The 12,575-nt window shown below is 42.4% G+C and overlaps 1 protein-coding gene across 1 annotated transcript in view; it reads left to right on the top strand.

Annotated features, from left to right (window-relative positions):
- The window catches only part of SYNE1 (spectrin repeat containing nuclear envelope protein 1), a 402,501-nt gene that overhangs the window by 257,459 nt on the left and 132,467 nt on the right, over nucleotides 1–12,575 (top strand). Inside the window, exons 95-96 of the mRNA XM_030556596.1 lie at nucleotides 2,729–2,902; nucleotides 9,184–9,375. Of these exons, the coding sequence (XP_030412456.1) occupies nucleotides 2,729–2,902; nucleotides 9,184–9,375 (366 nt within the window). The remainder of the gene's footprint in view (nucleotides 1–2,728; nucleotides 2,903–9,183; nucleotides 9,376–12,575) is intronic.

Genomic DNA, 12,575 nt, shown 5'->3' with positions numbered 1-12,575 from the left:
CTGCCCCATCCAACCACCCCTTCTCCCTGTTCCCTGACTGCCCCTGGAACCCCTGCCCCCATTCAGCTCCCATTTCCCCCCAACCACTATCCACACCCCTGTCCCTGATCACTACTCCAAACTCCCCTGCCTTCTATCTAACCCCCCCTGCTCCCTGCCCCCTTACAGTGCTGCCTGGAGCACCGGTGGCTGGCGACACTACAGCCACGCCACCCAGCTGGAGCCAAGCCATGCTGCTGCCGCCACTGCCACCACGCAGCACAGAAACTGAATCAGGCCAGTTCTGTGGCTGCGCTGCCCCAGGAGCTGACAGCCCTGTGCCCAGAGCATTGCGCCAGCAGCGGAGCGAGTGAGCTGAGGCTGTAGGCGAGAGGGAACAGCGGGAAGGGTCTGGGAGTGAGCCTCCTGGGCCAGGAGCTCAGGGGACGGGCAGGATGGTTGACCGTAGTTTGCCCTCTCCTGATCTAAGGTGATACTAGAATGTTTTAAAGACAAGGACTTTACATATCTTTACACAGGAGTCCAGCTAACCAAGCTGGAAGTTAAGGGATGGAGTGAAAACTAAGGAACAAAACAGTTTGAAAGAGATGGCATTTATACACTGTTCTATTTATGTTGAGTTTTGCAATAAATTGTGTACATGCTTTTTTCAGTCAGCGGGGAGATGGGCCCTTTCATTTTTCTGACTACTGACTTTAACAGAATTACTTTAAAGCCTTGAAAGCATTTTTAATTTTTCACTAACTGCTTACATTCAAAAATGTTGCAGAGTTTTGCAGGTAAGAGAATGCAATCACATTATGAATCTGGCTACAGTCTTTCATATAAGATTACTTTAAATACTGAAAGTTTGGTTCTGTTCTGTGTTGTGCTGTGTCATTTTATATGTTTATACTGCAATCAGAGGTGTGATTGCAGCGCACTCACAAAAGAAATACTCGGACAAGCTTTATGTGAACCAGCATGGCTAAAAATAGCAATGTAGATGCAGCGGCATGGACTTAAGCATGGGCTATACAAGCATGCCCAGGACCCTAGATACTCACATTGCTAGCTCATCTTGCTGCATCTTTGCAGCTATTTTTAGCCGTGCTAGCCTGGGTACGTCTACCCATGCAGCAGTCACACCTCAGATTGCCGCACAGGCATATCCTAAGAGACAGAGCACAGAACTCACAGTCCAGGGGGAGGGGAGAGAAGACTAACATGGCTTCCTAATCCTGGTCTGCTCTGGAACCCCGAGCATAATTTTGCCTAGGGACCTTGTCTAAATTATGGCAGTTCCTGGGGCTGCCCTGTGAGAAGTAGCGCTGAGTGCTGCATTTGCACCCCCAGCACACTTCCTGTGCCCCCAGGTCTTAAAAACAGTGTCCTTAGGAGGCAGCCTTTGGACTCTCCATAGTGCCTGAACTGGGAGAATCCTCTCAGCCAGAACCAGGGCTCTTAGGACCCTTTTATGTGCCATAAAGGTCCTAGAAACAAGAATGAGGCCCTTCCTCTGTATAGCTTGCATTCTGTAGCACTGGGCGGTATGTTTGCTTGATTGCATTTAGGAGATCATAGCAAATAAATAAAAAGAGGCAAGTGCTTATGATTGATTTTACCTAAATGCAAGGCCAAATACTGCTCTGTTATACTAGAATATTGATTTTTATAGAGTAACAGAGCAAATTTATCCCACGGTATTAATCCAGTCATTATTTCCAGTCCTGTTTGTACCTACTGAAGAACATCAGTATGACACTGTGTAATATTTCAGAGGCATAGCCAATGTAGGGTATTTTTGCTCTTGCCTTCTGCTGTTTTTTCTTCTTCTTGTGCAGAAAGCAAGCTCTGCCTACATCTGGGAGGAATATAAATATAGATATATTTTTAGAGCTGTGAGATATACAGATTGTACTGCCATGAGTGTGGGATATCCATATTACTCCACATGTGGAAGTAACTAACAAGTAAACCAGAACTTGAACAGTGTTAAATTTAGTATTTGCTGGCTGAGATACTTAACCAACTGCAGAATTCTTTCAAAAGTCCTGCAGTGTAATTAATCTTCTTTAAGATAAAATGAACAAGATAAAGATCTAGAAAACTGCCCAGATCCTTAACATATGCTGTGTCTAGTATTTGCCTAATCCCAACAGGACCCGATTAATAGGCCAATTAATTCAATGGAAAGATTCCCATTCATTTCAGTTGTTTTGGATCATACTTATAGAGAGGAAGTATGAACTCAGTATGTGTCATGGAAATGTTGGGCCAGATCTTCAGCTAGAGTATAGCACCGTAGCTCCAGTCACTTCAGTGAAACTACACTGATTTATACCAGTTGAGAATCTAGCTCCTTTTATAATTGAGAATTCCAGGTGTTAAAGAACCGTTTTTGTAAGTGTAAGCATTATTATAAGATTTTTCAGTTGCTATGCAAAAATGGACAGATGATGGCTGGAGAACTTGTGTGTGAAAGAGAGACAGAGACAGAAACATGCAATGTATCAGTAGTCTTTTTAAAAAGATAGCATACTCTTAATGATGGAATAGTATCGTAATTTTATTTTATTGTACATTCTGCATATAGAAGTTATTGGTTCAAACTCAGTTCTACATTCTGGCTGCAGCGACCTTTCTCACATCCTACTATATTGCCATTTAAGGTACCTCTCATCTGCTTTATATTGTATTTCTAAAGAAAGACACCCCTTCCAAATAACAGCCCACATTTTACCACTAGGAAAAACTCAATGAGCAGCTAGAAGAACAGCGACAAGAGCAAGCCCTGCAGAGATATCTCTGTGAGGCTGATGAGCTTGACCATTGGCTACTCAGTACCAGAGCCTCTTTGGACACCACTTTGATTACTTCTGAGGAACCCATGGACATGGAGGCTCAACTGGTTGACTGTCAGGTAAAACAATAATGATGGTTCAGTTCTTCAACTATTACACTGAGTAATACCTTGTTCCATGAATAGTTCCGTTGACTTTAGTGACATCACTGTGGAATTAGAAAAGTAGAATCAGGCCTATTCTTTGTTACCATGTGAAGGGGCACACCCTCCAGGAGGAGGCTAAGGGGCTCTTCTGGGCCTGTGCTGCACTAGCAAGGCACACCTGCAGGGCTTGTTCAGCCCAGAACAGGAGGAGCTTAAAAGGGGAAATTTGCCACGGTAAGGCATGAGGAACAGGAAGAAGACTGCTCCTCCAAGAGACTGAGGGTAACAGAGGCGGTCCAGCCAAGGAGGAGACAGCTGTGGGAAAAACTATTCCCAGAGGTGCCTGGCTGTCAGCAAAGCAGTATGCCCCAGGAAGAGGGGTAAACTCCTTGAAAGGGCAATAGACTTTGGGAGACTACGCTGATAAAGCCGAACATCCCGGGGCTGTCTGAGATACTGTCTCTTTTCCAGCCACCCAAAGTGTTACCAGCTGGGGTAGAAGAGAAGGTAAATTATGGACAATGGGACCTGCAGAGAGCGAGGGGGTGTCTAGGAAGCTCTTTCCACCTACATACCTACAAAAAGAATGATCAAGCACAGTCAAAACATGTTTTAAAAGGCACAATATTTCAACATAATGTTAACAAACTGTTATATCCTGGTTACTGAGATCCTTGGGATTATAACCTTCCAACAAAAAATATGAAACCTTAATATTTAAAACTTTTGTTAAGGCAGTTGAGGATGCCCAGTGATAGCTTGTGCCCTTTTAGAACATTGAGTTCAGCAAAACTCAAACGTCTGAAAACCAGAAAATACTGAGTTTAGTAAACACACAGCGACCTTAAGTCTACCCCCTTTCAAGATGGCAATAGCCCCTGGGAGTTATTGGCATACACTCCAGCTGCATTCTCTGTGTTAGGTGTAGCTTATTCTGCATGGCGGAAGAATAAGGGAAGGTGGGAGGGATAGCTCAGTGGTTTGAGCATTGGCCTGCTAAACCTAGGGTTGCAAGTTCAATCCTTGAGGAGGCCACTTAGGGATCAGGGGCAAAAATCAGTACTTGGTCCTGCTAGTGAAGGCAGGGGGCTGGACTCGATGACCTTTCAAGGTCCCTTTCAGTTCTAGGAGATAGGATATCACCATTATTTTTAAAAAAAGTTGGAGTAGCTTGGAAGAGCTGTGACTGTGATATGAGGAGATCTGGATCTGAGTCCCCCCATGTGAGGCATCAAAGGAAAGAGGTGCATGAGTACCTTGAGGTCTGCACCTCTGCAATACACAATTGTGGAGGTGATGACAGTAGCAGGGCACTGGAGTTGCCTTGCAATGTCTAGAGGTATGAGAACTGTCTGTGGAGGTAATGACAGGAAGGGGAAAGTACAGATTTAGGTGGTATCCTGTGTACAAGTGTAAAGTGGTTGTATAAGGATAGGAAGTGGCTGTTAAATTTTACAAATGTAGTATTGTGTCGGACAAGTAGGCTCAGTGTTTGAGCATGGTGGAGGTAGAACCTGTCCTTCACAGTGAAAAGTCAGAGTGGGAGTGTGTGTGTTATGGGTTTTGTGAGGCATTGCTCAAAGAGGGCAGAGTTGAAGTTGGATAAGTGTTTACCTGAACTTAGTATGTCCTGGTTTTCAAAAGTTTGAGTTGTGCTGAACTCAATGTTCTGGAAGGACGCAAGTTATCACTGGGCAGCCTTAACTCTGCATTAATGTAGTCTTTTTTGCCATTTAATTTCCTAGTTTTTTTAACAGATAAAATGTTTGTTGGTAGGAGGTAGTGCTCATTTAGGCAGTTGCAGTTAATATTCTACTGTGGCTAGATAATAATCAAAAGACCTAGCCTTCATACAGTGTGTTTCATCAGTAGATCTCAATGAACTTTATATCATTATCCCCATTTTACAGCTGAGAGACAGAGGTGAAGTGGCTTGCCCAATGTCACCCAGCAGGCCAGTCACAGAGCTAGCAATAGTCTCAGTTCAGTGATCTTTCCACTAGGCCACATGGCTGCTATGTAATTCCTCAGTGCTCCACCCCCCTCCTATTGGTTTGACATAGTAGATTGGGGATGATGGTCAAGGTTTGAAATGTTTGCAATGTGTAGTTGCTAACAGGACTGTTCCAAGAAATCTCAACCTATCTATGTTCTAGTCTGCCCCTCCCCCACACATGGGCCAACCTCCACACTGGGGTAACGTGTATAATATTAACTATTCACTTTCTCGGTTTCCGGTGTTTAAATACATGTTAACTTTATTCCCCCCACCTGAAATTCCAGCTCCAAGAGGAGCAGGGTTTCCCAGAACACACAGTGGGCAGGGAGAGTGCTCAGACCCCCGCAGGGGGGTAGGACTCCACTAGATCTCAGCACATCCCCAGAAGGGGAGAATTCAGCATAGCAGGTTCTGAGAGGACTGACAACAGCATCATCTTCTGCTGCCTCTCATATTCTCCAGCCCCTTTCATCTTCTTCCCCTAACTGCTACCCACTTAGCCCTCATCTTAGGCCCTGACCTATCACCCATTCCCCCACATTCCTAGCCCAATCACCACTTCCTTCTCAGTAAGCATTTGAATGCATGTGTAATTTATTTTCTTTTCAAAAATAGTTTCAGTATCTTTTGAATATTCCACTGTACACAGATGACAGTTCTAAAAAAAAAAAAAGTAATTAAACCCATATCAGCACTTGACAGAAGCAGATTTTCACAGATGTTTACAGCTCTTTCTCAGATTTCAGCCCAGGGTGGGTTTCAAACCTCAAAGTTGCAAGAATCTCTAAATTTAATGAAATGTTGTTTTTTCTGGGGCTATATCTCAGGAACCGTTTGCTCAAACAAGCCCACATTTGGATCACTAATCCTGCCCTCCACTCTCATGAGGCATAAAAATTTTCAAGATAATCTGCTTAAGCACATAGATTTTAGAGCATTTAGAAGAGTCATCCTTGAAACCAAAAGCTGGCCTTAACCTTAACTCTGGGGAGAGGCTCTACACATCTGTTAACAATAGAGCAGGCTTAGGGGTCTGACATTACCCATTGATCTCAGTAGGATGTTCTCAAGTGAAAGAGAAATGTAGATGAATACAGCCTGAAACAAGAGCTTTGAGACTTGTGAATTACTCTGTTCATGTCAGTCGGTGTTCCATCTCACCTCCACCATGCTGGAGACTCTGATACATGTCAGGCATATCCATTCTCAGCTCCCCACCTCAGACTCAGCACTGTGTTCTTGCAGCATGCTCCGAGCATGCCTGTTCTAAGCTCCCAAACCAGAGGGGCAGGGCCTCCCCAGACCCTGGTTCACAGAGTCAGGGGAGAGTAGAGAGATGGGCTCAGATCCCCTTAGAGGGACAAGACACCCCAAATCCCAGCTCACATGCGGGGCAGCAGAGGGAAAGAGGCTCAGACACCTGCAGAAAGTCAAGAACCTGGTTTACATGATGGGATAAAACTGGAAGGTCAACACTCCCCTAAATGGGCAGGTGCCCCAGATCCTAGCACAGACTCCGTGCAGCAGGGCTCAGACAGTTAGACTCCAGCAGGGAGGCACAGACCTCACAAATCCCAGTTTACGTATTAAAAGGTAGGGGTAGGGGCCCAACCCTCCCAGAAAACCAAACTCCTCCAGAATCTGGCTCACGTTGGGGACGAGAAGGATGGGTCATACCACCATAGATGCTCAGGGAGCCCCAGCTCTGGGCACACACATGAGGGACAGCAGGCAGGGCTCAGACCCCCAGATAGGCAAGCCCCCTCCAGAGCTTGGCTCCTATGGGGAGTGTGACATGCTTGTAGATGGGCTGGGGCCCTCAGACTGTGGTGCACACAGGAAAGGGAGCTGATAGATGCCCTTATTCTTTCAGCCCCATGTCTCCCATTTTAGTGTTTCACCCTGCTTCCCACCCCTAAGGATCCTCCCCTCCAAGTGTGCATTTGTTTGGGTAGTTTATTTTCTTTTTAAGTAGTAGTTTTGGTGCCTTTTTCTTAAGGATCAGAGGTCTTAAACCCTGGTCCATGGGGCTTGTAGGCACCAATAAGCTGTAACCTGCCATCCAGTGATCTGCTAACAGTTGCCCAACTAGAATCTGAACTCCAACAGAGGACTCCAGTGCTGGACTATGATTGGCAGAGCTCTGGGGGTCCTGATTGGTTCCCTGCTTGTACATAAACTGAGCACAGGGGCAGGAAGTTGTTTGTACAACTGTGTTTCCCTGTTTAGGACTCCTCCTCCTGCAGTACCTGCTCCTATTGTCAGTAATTTCCTGGTAACCTGACCTTGCATCCCTCCTGGCACCTAACTCTCGGGCTGCCCTCTGGTCTGTCTCGGACTCTGATCTCCTGGCATCTGATCGTGCTTGGCTTCCAACTCCTGCTCTGACCACTAGGTCAGACTGCCAACATGCTGGTCGTGACACTTCTGAATATTCTACAGAATTCAGATTATATTTTCCCAAAATAAAAAATCCAGTTTGGTAGAGGTAGATTGGAACATCATGCCTGCTTTTTTCACTTCAGATTTCTACCGTAGGTTGGATTAAAATTCACACAGCTAGATGTGGTGCTCAGATTTAACAATCATTACGTAGCCTAAGAACCACCCAAGTCCTGTAATATAGAGGTAGTTTTTTTTCAGGTAATTAGTACCTCTTTCTGCAGATGCTTAGGGTAATCCTTGATGTGCATAAGTGGAGAAGCAAACTCTTTTTAAAATACTATTTTAATATGATTTCCCCCAAAAGGATTGGTGGATGCTGGAGATCTTGGTATGAAGATTTGGTCCCTGATTTCTGTGCTGGTTAGTCTTCCTTTATGCACTGATTCAGAGCTCAGCTACCCTGGGGTGAATCATGAGTAACTCTGTTGAAGTTAGTGGTGTTACACTGATTGAAAATTGATGCAATAGAGATTAGAATCAAACCATGTTTCCAGTCTTTAAGACCTCTTCAGTAGTTGGATTTTCAGTCTGCCCAATCCTGCCATGATCTTTCACTGTTCATTCTTGGGAAATTTGTTGCTATCTGTAGACCAACACTTTGAAGTTAAAATAAAATTGTAGTATGATTTATCATTTGTATGTAAACTATAGGAAATGGATTAGTGAAAAGGCAATAGCTAATCTAGTGTGGAAAAATTAGTACTGCTCTTCAAGTAATGGTACTTTAAATTGCCTATGTTTCAAAACTCACAACACAATCCTTTGTGTAATAAATTTAACAAATGTTTTCATTTTTTCAAGTTCTGCCCATCTTTTACAGCACACATTCCTTCAGAGAACAAAGCTGCTAGAGCAGTGGTTCTCAAACTTTTGTACTGATGACCCCGTTCACATAGGAAGCCTCTGAGTGCGACTCCCCCTTATATAAAAAGTTTTTTTAATTTATATTTAACACCATGATAAATGCTGGAGGCAAAGCAGGGTTTGGGGTGGAGACTGACAGCTCACAACCCCCCATGTAATACCCTCATGACCCCCAGTTTGAGAACCTCTGCTCTAGAGCACTTGACAGGTGCTGTGGAAAATGGAAATGCACCTTTATCAGACTAAATCTGAGTAAAAATCTAATATGATCTTTTAATTTGGAAGCAGCAAAAAGTGTATCTATTTAATATATAAATAGTGAGCTGCATATCAGGAAAATAGATAATGAAAACATGTAAGCCACAGATTTGTCACTGTAAATTGCTCTCTAGACTAAAGAGGATTATACAGGGGATCTCAAGGCCATACAAGCACCAATCAGAAAGGGCAAACAGTGAGAAGAGAAGCTTATCAATACAGACACAGCAATGTGGGGGAAGGAGGGTGGGAAGGCAGAGAGAATGACTTCTTCCCTGTTGTATATTCAATGAAGAAGAAAGGAGTAGCCATAGCTATGTGTGATCTATTTATTGTCCTTATGCAGTGGTGTCACTGTCCAGCACAAAAAGAATAGAGTAGCCACTAGGCATCTTAGCCACAGTTGCCGTTGAAATGCAAAAAGGGTGTCTCCTTTGTAGCACATTTTCTGTTTCAAATAAGCCAACTTTTCAATGAACTTCTTTTAAAATTTAAAACCAAAAATAAAAAGACGAGGCATACAAAAGGTTGCAAGCGTATTTCTGAGGACTGTGAAGGGGACTGGAGAGCAAAACAAGGAAAATCTTTAGTTTGGAAGAGGATGAGGTAGGCCACGGGTCTCCTTGCCCGGAAGCTTGGTGGATGCTGGAAAATGTATGGATTTGCCTCTTTGCTTTTACTGCTGCAGAACATGCTGGTGGAAATAGAACAGAAAGTGGTGGCCTTGTCAGAGCTCTCCGTGCACAATGAGAACCTGCTCATGGAAGGAAAGGCGCACACAAAGGATGAGGCAGAGCTGTTGGCCGTAAAGCTCAGAACTTTAAAGGGAAGCCTTCTGGAGCTGCAGAGAGTGCTGCATGACAAACAAATCAACATTCAAGTAAGCAGCTCTTTGTAATTGGCTTTGCAGGGACCAGTATTTTTCCCCTTAACAATTAAGATAGGGGGGGTTCAGACAATTGGGAGAGGGAGTTCAGAAATGTTTTACCATTATAATATAAGTTACACATATTAAAACAACAAATAGCAGGATGGTAAAACATATACAGAATTAGCTGTAGCTTAATATTTGCATGATATAACACAGATCGTTGATTTCATAATTAACTAAGCTAATATTATCTCGGTATCGTTACTAGACAGGAATAATATACTATTTGATTAGTTGGCCCAAATTTACTGAACCCTTGTCCCCAGTCTTTTGTCTGTTGTAGATTGTAAGCTCTCTGGGGCAGGTACTGTACTTACTTTTTTCCATATAATGCATTGTGGGCATACAAGAACCAAATCATCAACAGAATAATGGAACATATGTTAAATGTTGCAATCAGTAACAAGTATCATCCATCTAGATAAGGTATTCTCTCCCTTGAAGAAATGGGGAACAAAAATTGATAGATTTAATCTGAATATTGGTTTAGGATGTTACTCCAAGCAGTATGACTGTACCTAATGCAACTAGATAATGTCTTTTGTTTTAACAGTTATCTTATTTATTCTTCAGGCTAAATTAGCATGCGGAGAAGAGAAAGGACACAAGAAAGTCTAACATGTAACATGACAGACTTGCTTTTGGTTTTGAATTTGCTTGCTCTGGGATTTTTTTTTCTTCTTCTCTAGCCTTTGGTGTGCAAATCAAATACATGATAAGCTTCAAAAGATGTCTATATTGTGATACAGATTAAAGTTTATGGAGCACTTAGCTTGAAAAGTTACTAGGAACTATTTTTAGTCTTAGTGCCTACAGAAGTGCAAAAAAACAACAACAAAAAACGTTTTGTTTTGTTTTTTTCAAAAAAGCAGATATCATGTTTTTGCTGTTCAGATTAGGTATTAGATGTGTTGCGAATTTTTTATTCTGAAAAGAAAACATTTCATCCTAAGTACCCCTTCAGCATTATTTTTGCATAGTAAACCTCATGATTATGCAAATTAAATAAATGTTACCAGCAGTGTGCTGTGGTATAATATTGTCTCATATATGTCATATAAAATCACTGGCAAAATGCAAAGATATTAATAGGTATCAAAACTTGATTTCTTGCATGATGGGTTTTTAAATACGATAAGATAAATGAACCCCAGTTTTATTGTAAGCTTATTTACAGAATTTTTGGCTACTTTGCTAATATTAAGATAATTTTGTTATAATTTAAAGTTATTATTGGACTTAAATCATCCGCTTACCCCAAAATGTCACATAAATGCAACACTTCCATTTTATTTAAAGAACATGTTCTTGGAAGTTTATATATCCATGTAAGCAGCTATTCTAGCTTTTAGGACTTCAGTTGCAAGTCATGAACATAAGAAGATAGAGGAAGCTGTGTAACATCAGATCAGTGAAGGATATTTTAGTAAATGACCCATTCTTATAATAATTTCCTAGTCTGAACTTCTATTTCTCTTAAATTCATGATTCTCATCTTACAATGATTTCCTTGATTAGGTGACCAAGGCATAGGGCATTTCCTGTGGATTAATGATCAGAGGACGTGATGGCCTGACCTACAGTGGAGGGACATTAACCTCAGCTGATCACTGATCCTGAGGAGATGTTATATGCCAAGGCCATTATTGCTCTCATCAGATGAAAATGCAAAAATAAAATCACAGGCTTATTATTCTCTCCTGAACCTGCATATTCTCTAGGTCACTGCTCTTGGGTACAAGACTGCCGCAGAGAGGGGTAAGAAGGAGGTCTTTCCTCAACCTATACCAGACAATAGAGCTGGATAGGAATGAATGGAATGCATGTTGTTCTGTCCCAAGTAATATTACAGCAACCACTTTACCCCTGTTCCTCAAGGAGACCCACGGAGCATTGTGCCCTCTGAGGTGCTTCACTTCCCCCACACCCCTGCTGCAAATGTAACCCAGCATATAAACTGCTGCAAAACACTCTTGCTCTGTGCCTGTACCTATCCTAATAGTTTGCTCTCTAATATGCTGGAGAAGTTAAACTACTTTGATGAGCACAAACTACTTTGCAGACAAAATTCTTTCTTTATTTTCCCGCACCCTCCGATGCACAGGGCATCCACCACTTTCTGCCTTTTATTTAGGTCTTTTGCTGGTCTCTTCATCCTTTTTGAGTATCATGTTGATGGATATACTTCTTTCTCTGTTGTTCTGCTTAATATTTCTCTAGATTGCCCCCTTTTTCTCTGTCCAGATAATGTCCATATTATCACTTCCCATGGAAGTCATGGTGGTGGCATACTTAAAATGTGTCCTAAATATGGCAGTCACCATCATCTTGCCATGTTTGATGCTTTAGATTGGTTTACTCTACTTAGACTCTCTGATATTGTAAGAAACTCTTTCCAATGAACTCTGAATATCGTCCATAGGCATGAATGAGTTGATCTTATCAGTTTCTGTTGTAGATTTCCATGACTCTGCTCCATAAAGGAGGACTGACATGATGCTAGAGTTAAAAATGTGTCATTTTCTGTCAGTGCCAATTGTGTAACTTCTCCAAATCTTTTCAGTTGTATGAAAATTGTTTGCTGCTTTTGATATTTGTTACTTGACATCAAGTTTGGTATCACCATCAGACTCCCTAGAAAGATTAAAGTACTTACTACTTCTAGTGTTTCTTTGTCCATTCAAATGGTTATTTGGGGGACATTGATAGCCATATATTTTATCTTCCCTTTGTGGGTGAACAAACCAACTTGCTTTGCTGTTTCTTCTAAAAGATGTGTCTTTTCTTTTATGAGGTCATCCAATTGTATTCCATCATTTGTCCATAAAATTTCTCAATTGCCTTCTGTGGTTATTGTGCTCATGGCAAAGTCAATGACCAGTGCAAACAATAGTAGGGACATAATACACACTTGCCTTACTCCAGCTAACCAATTTTCCCTGCAGCCCATCCTCATTCCACTGCCCAATTTCTCCACTTCTCCCTGATCACACTTTCTGGCCCCTTCATCCACTTCTTATATGGTGAGCCATATCATCCCCTCTCTCTGTTTTTTCCCCAGTCCCTGAGTCTACGTCCCAGCCTCATTCTGCTCCTTCCCCTCTCACTGAGCAGGAAGTAGGGATTCTATGAGTGCATGGAAGCCAAGG

This window comes from Gopherus evgoodei, chromosome 3 (genome assembly GCF_007399415.2).
Source record: "Gopherus evgoodei ecotype Sinaloan lineage chromosome 3, rGopEvg1_v1.p, whole genome shotgun sequence".
NCBI lineage: Eukaryota > Metazoa > Chordata > Testudines > Testudinidae > Gopherus > Gopherus evgoodei.
This window is presented reverse-complemented; position numbering and strand designations above follow the sequence as displayed.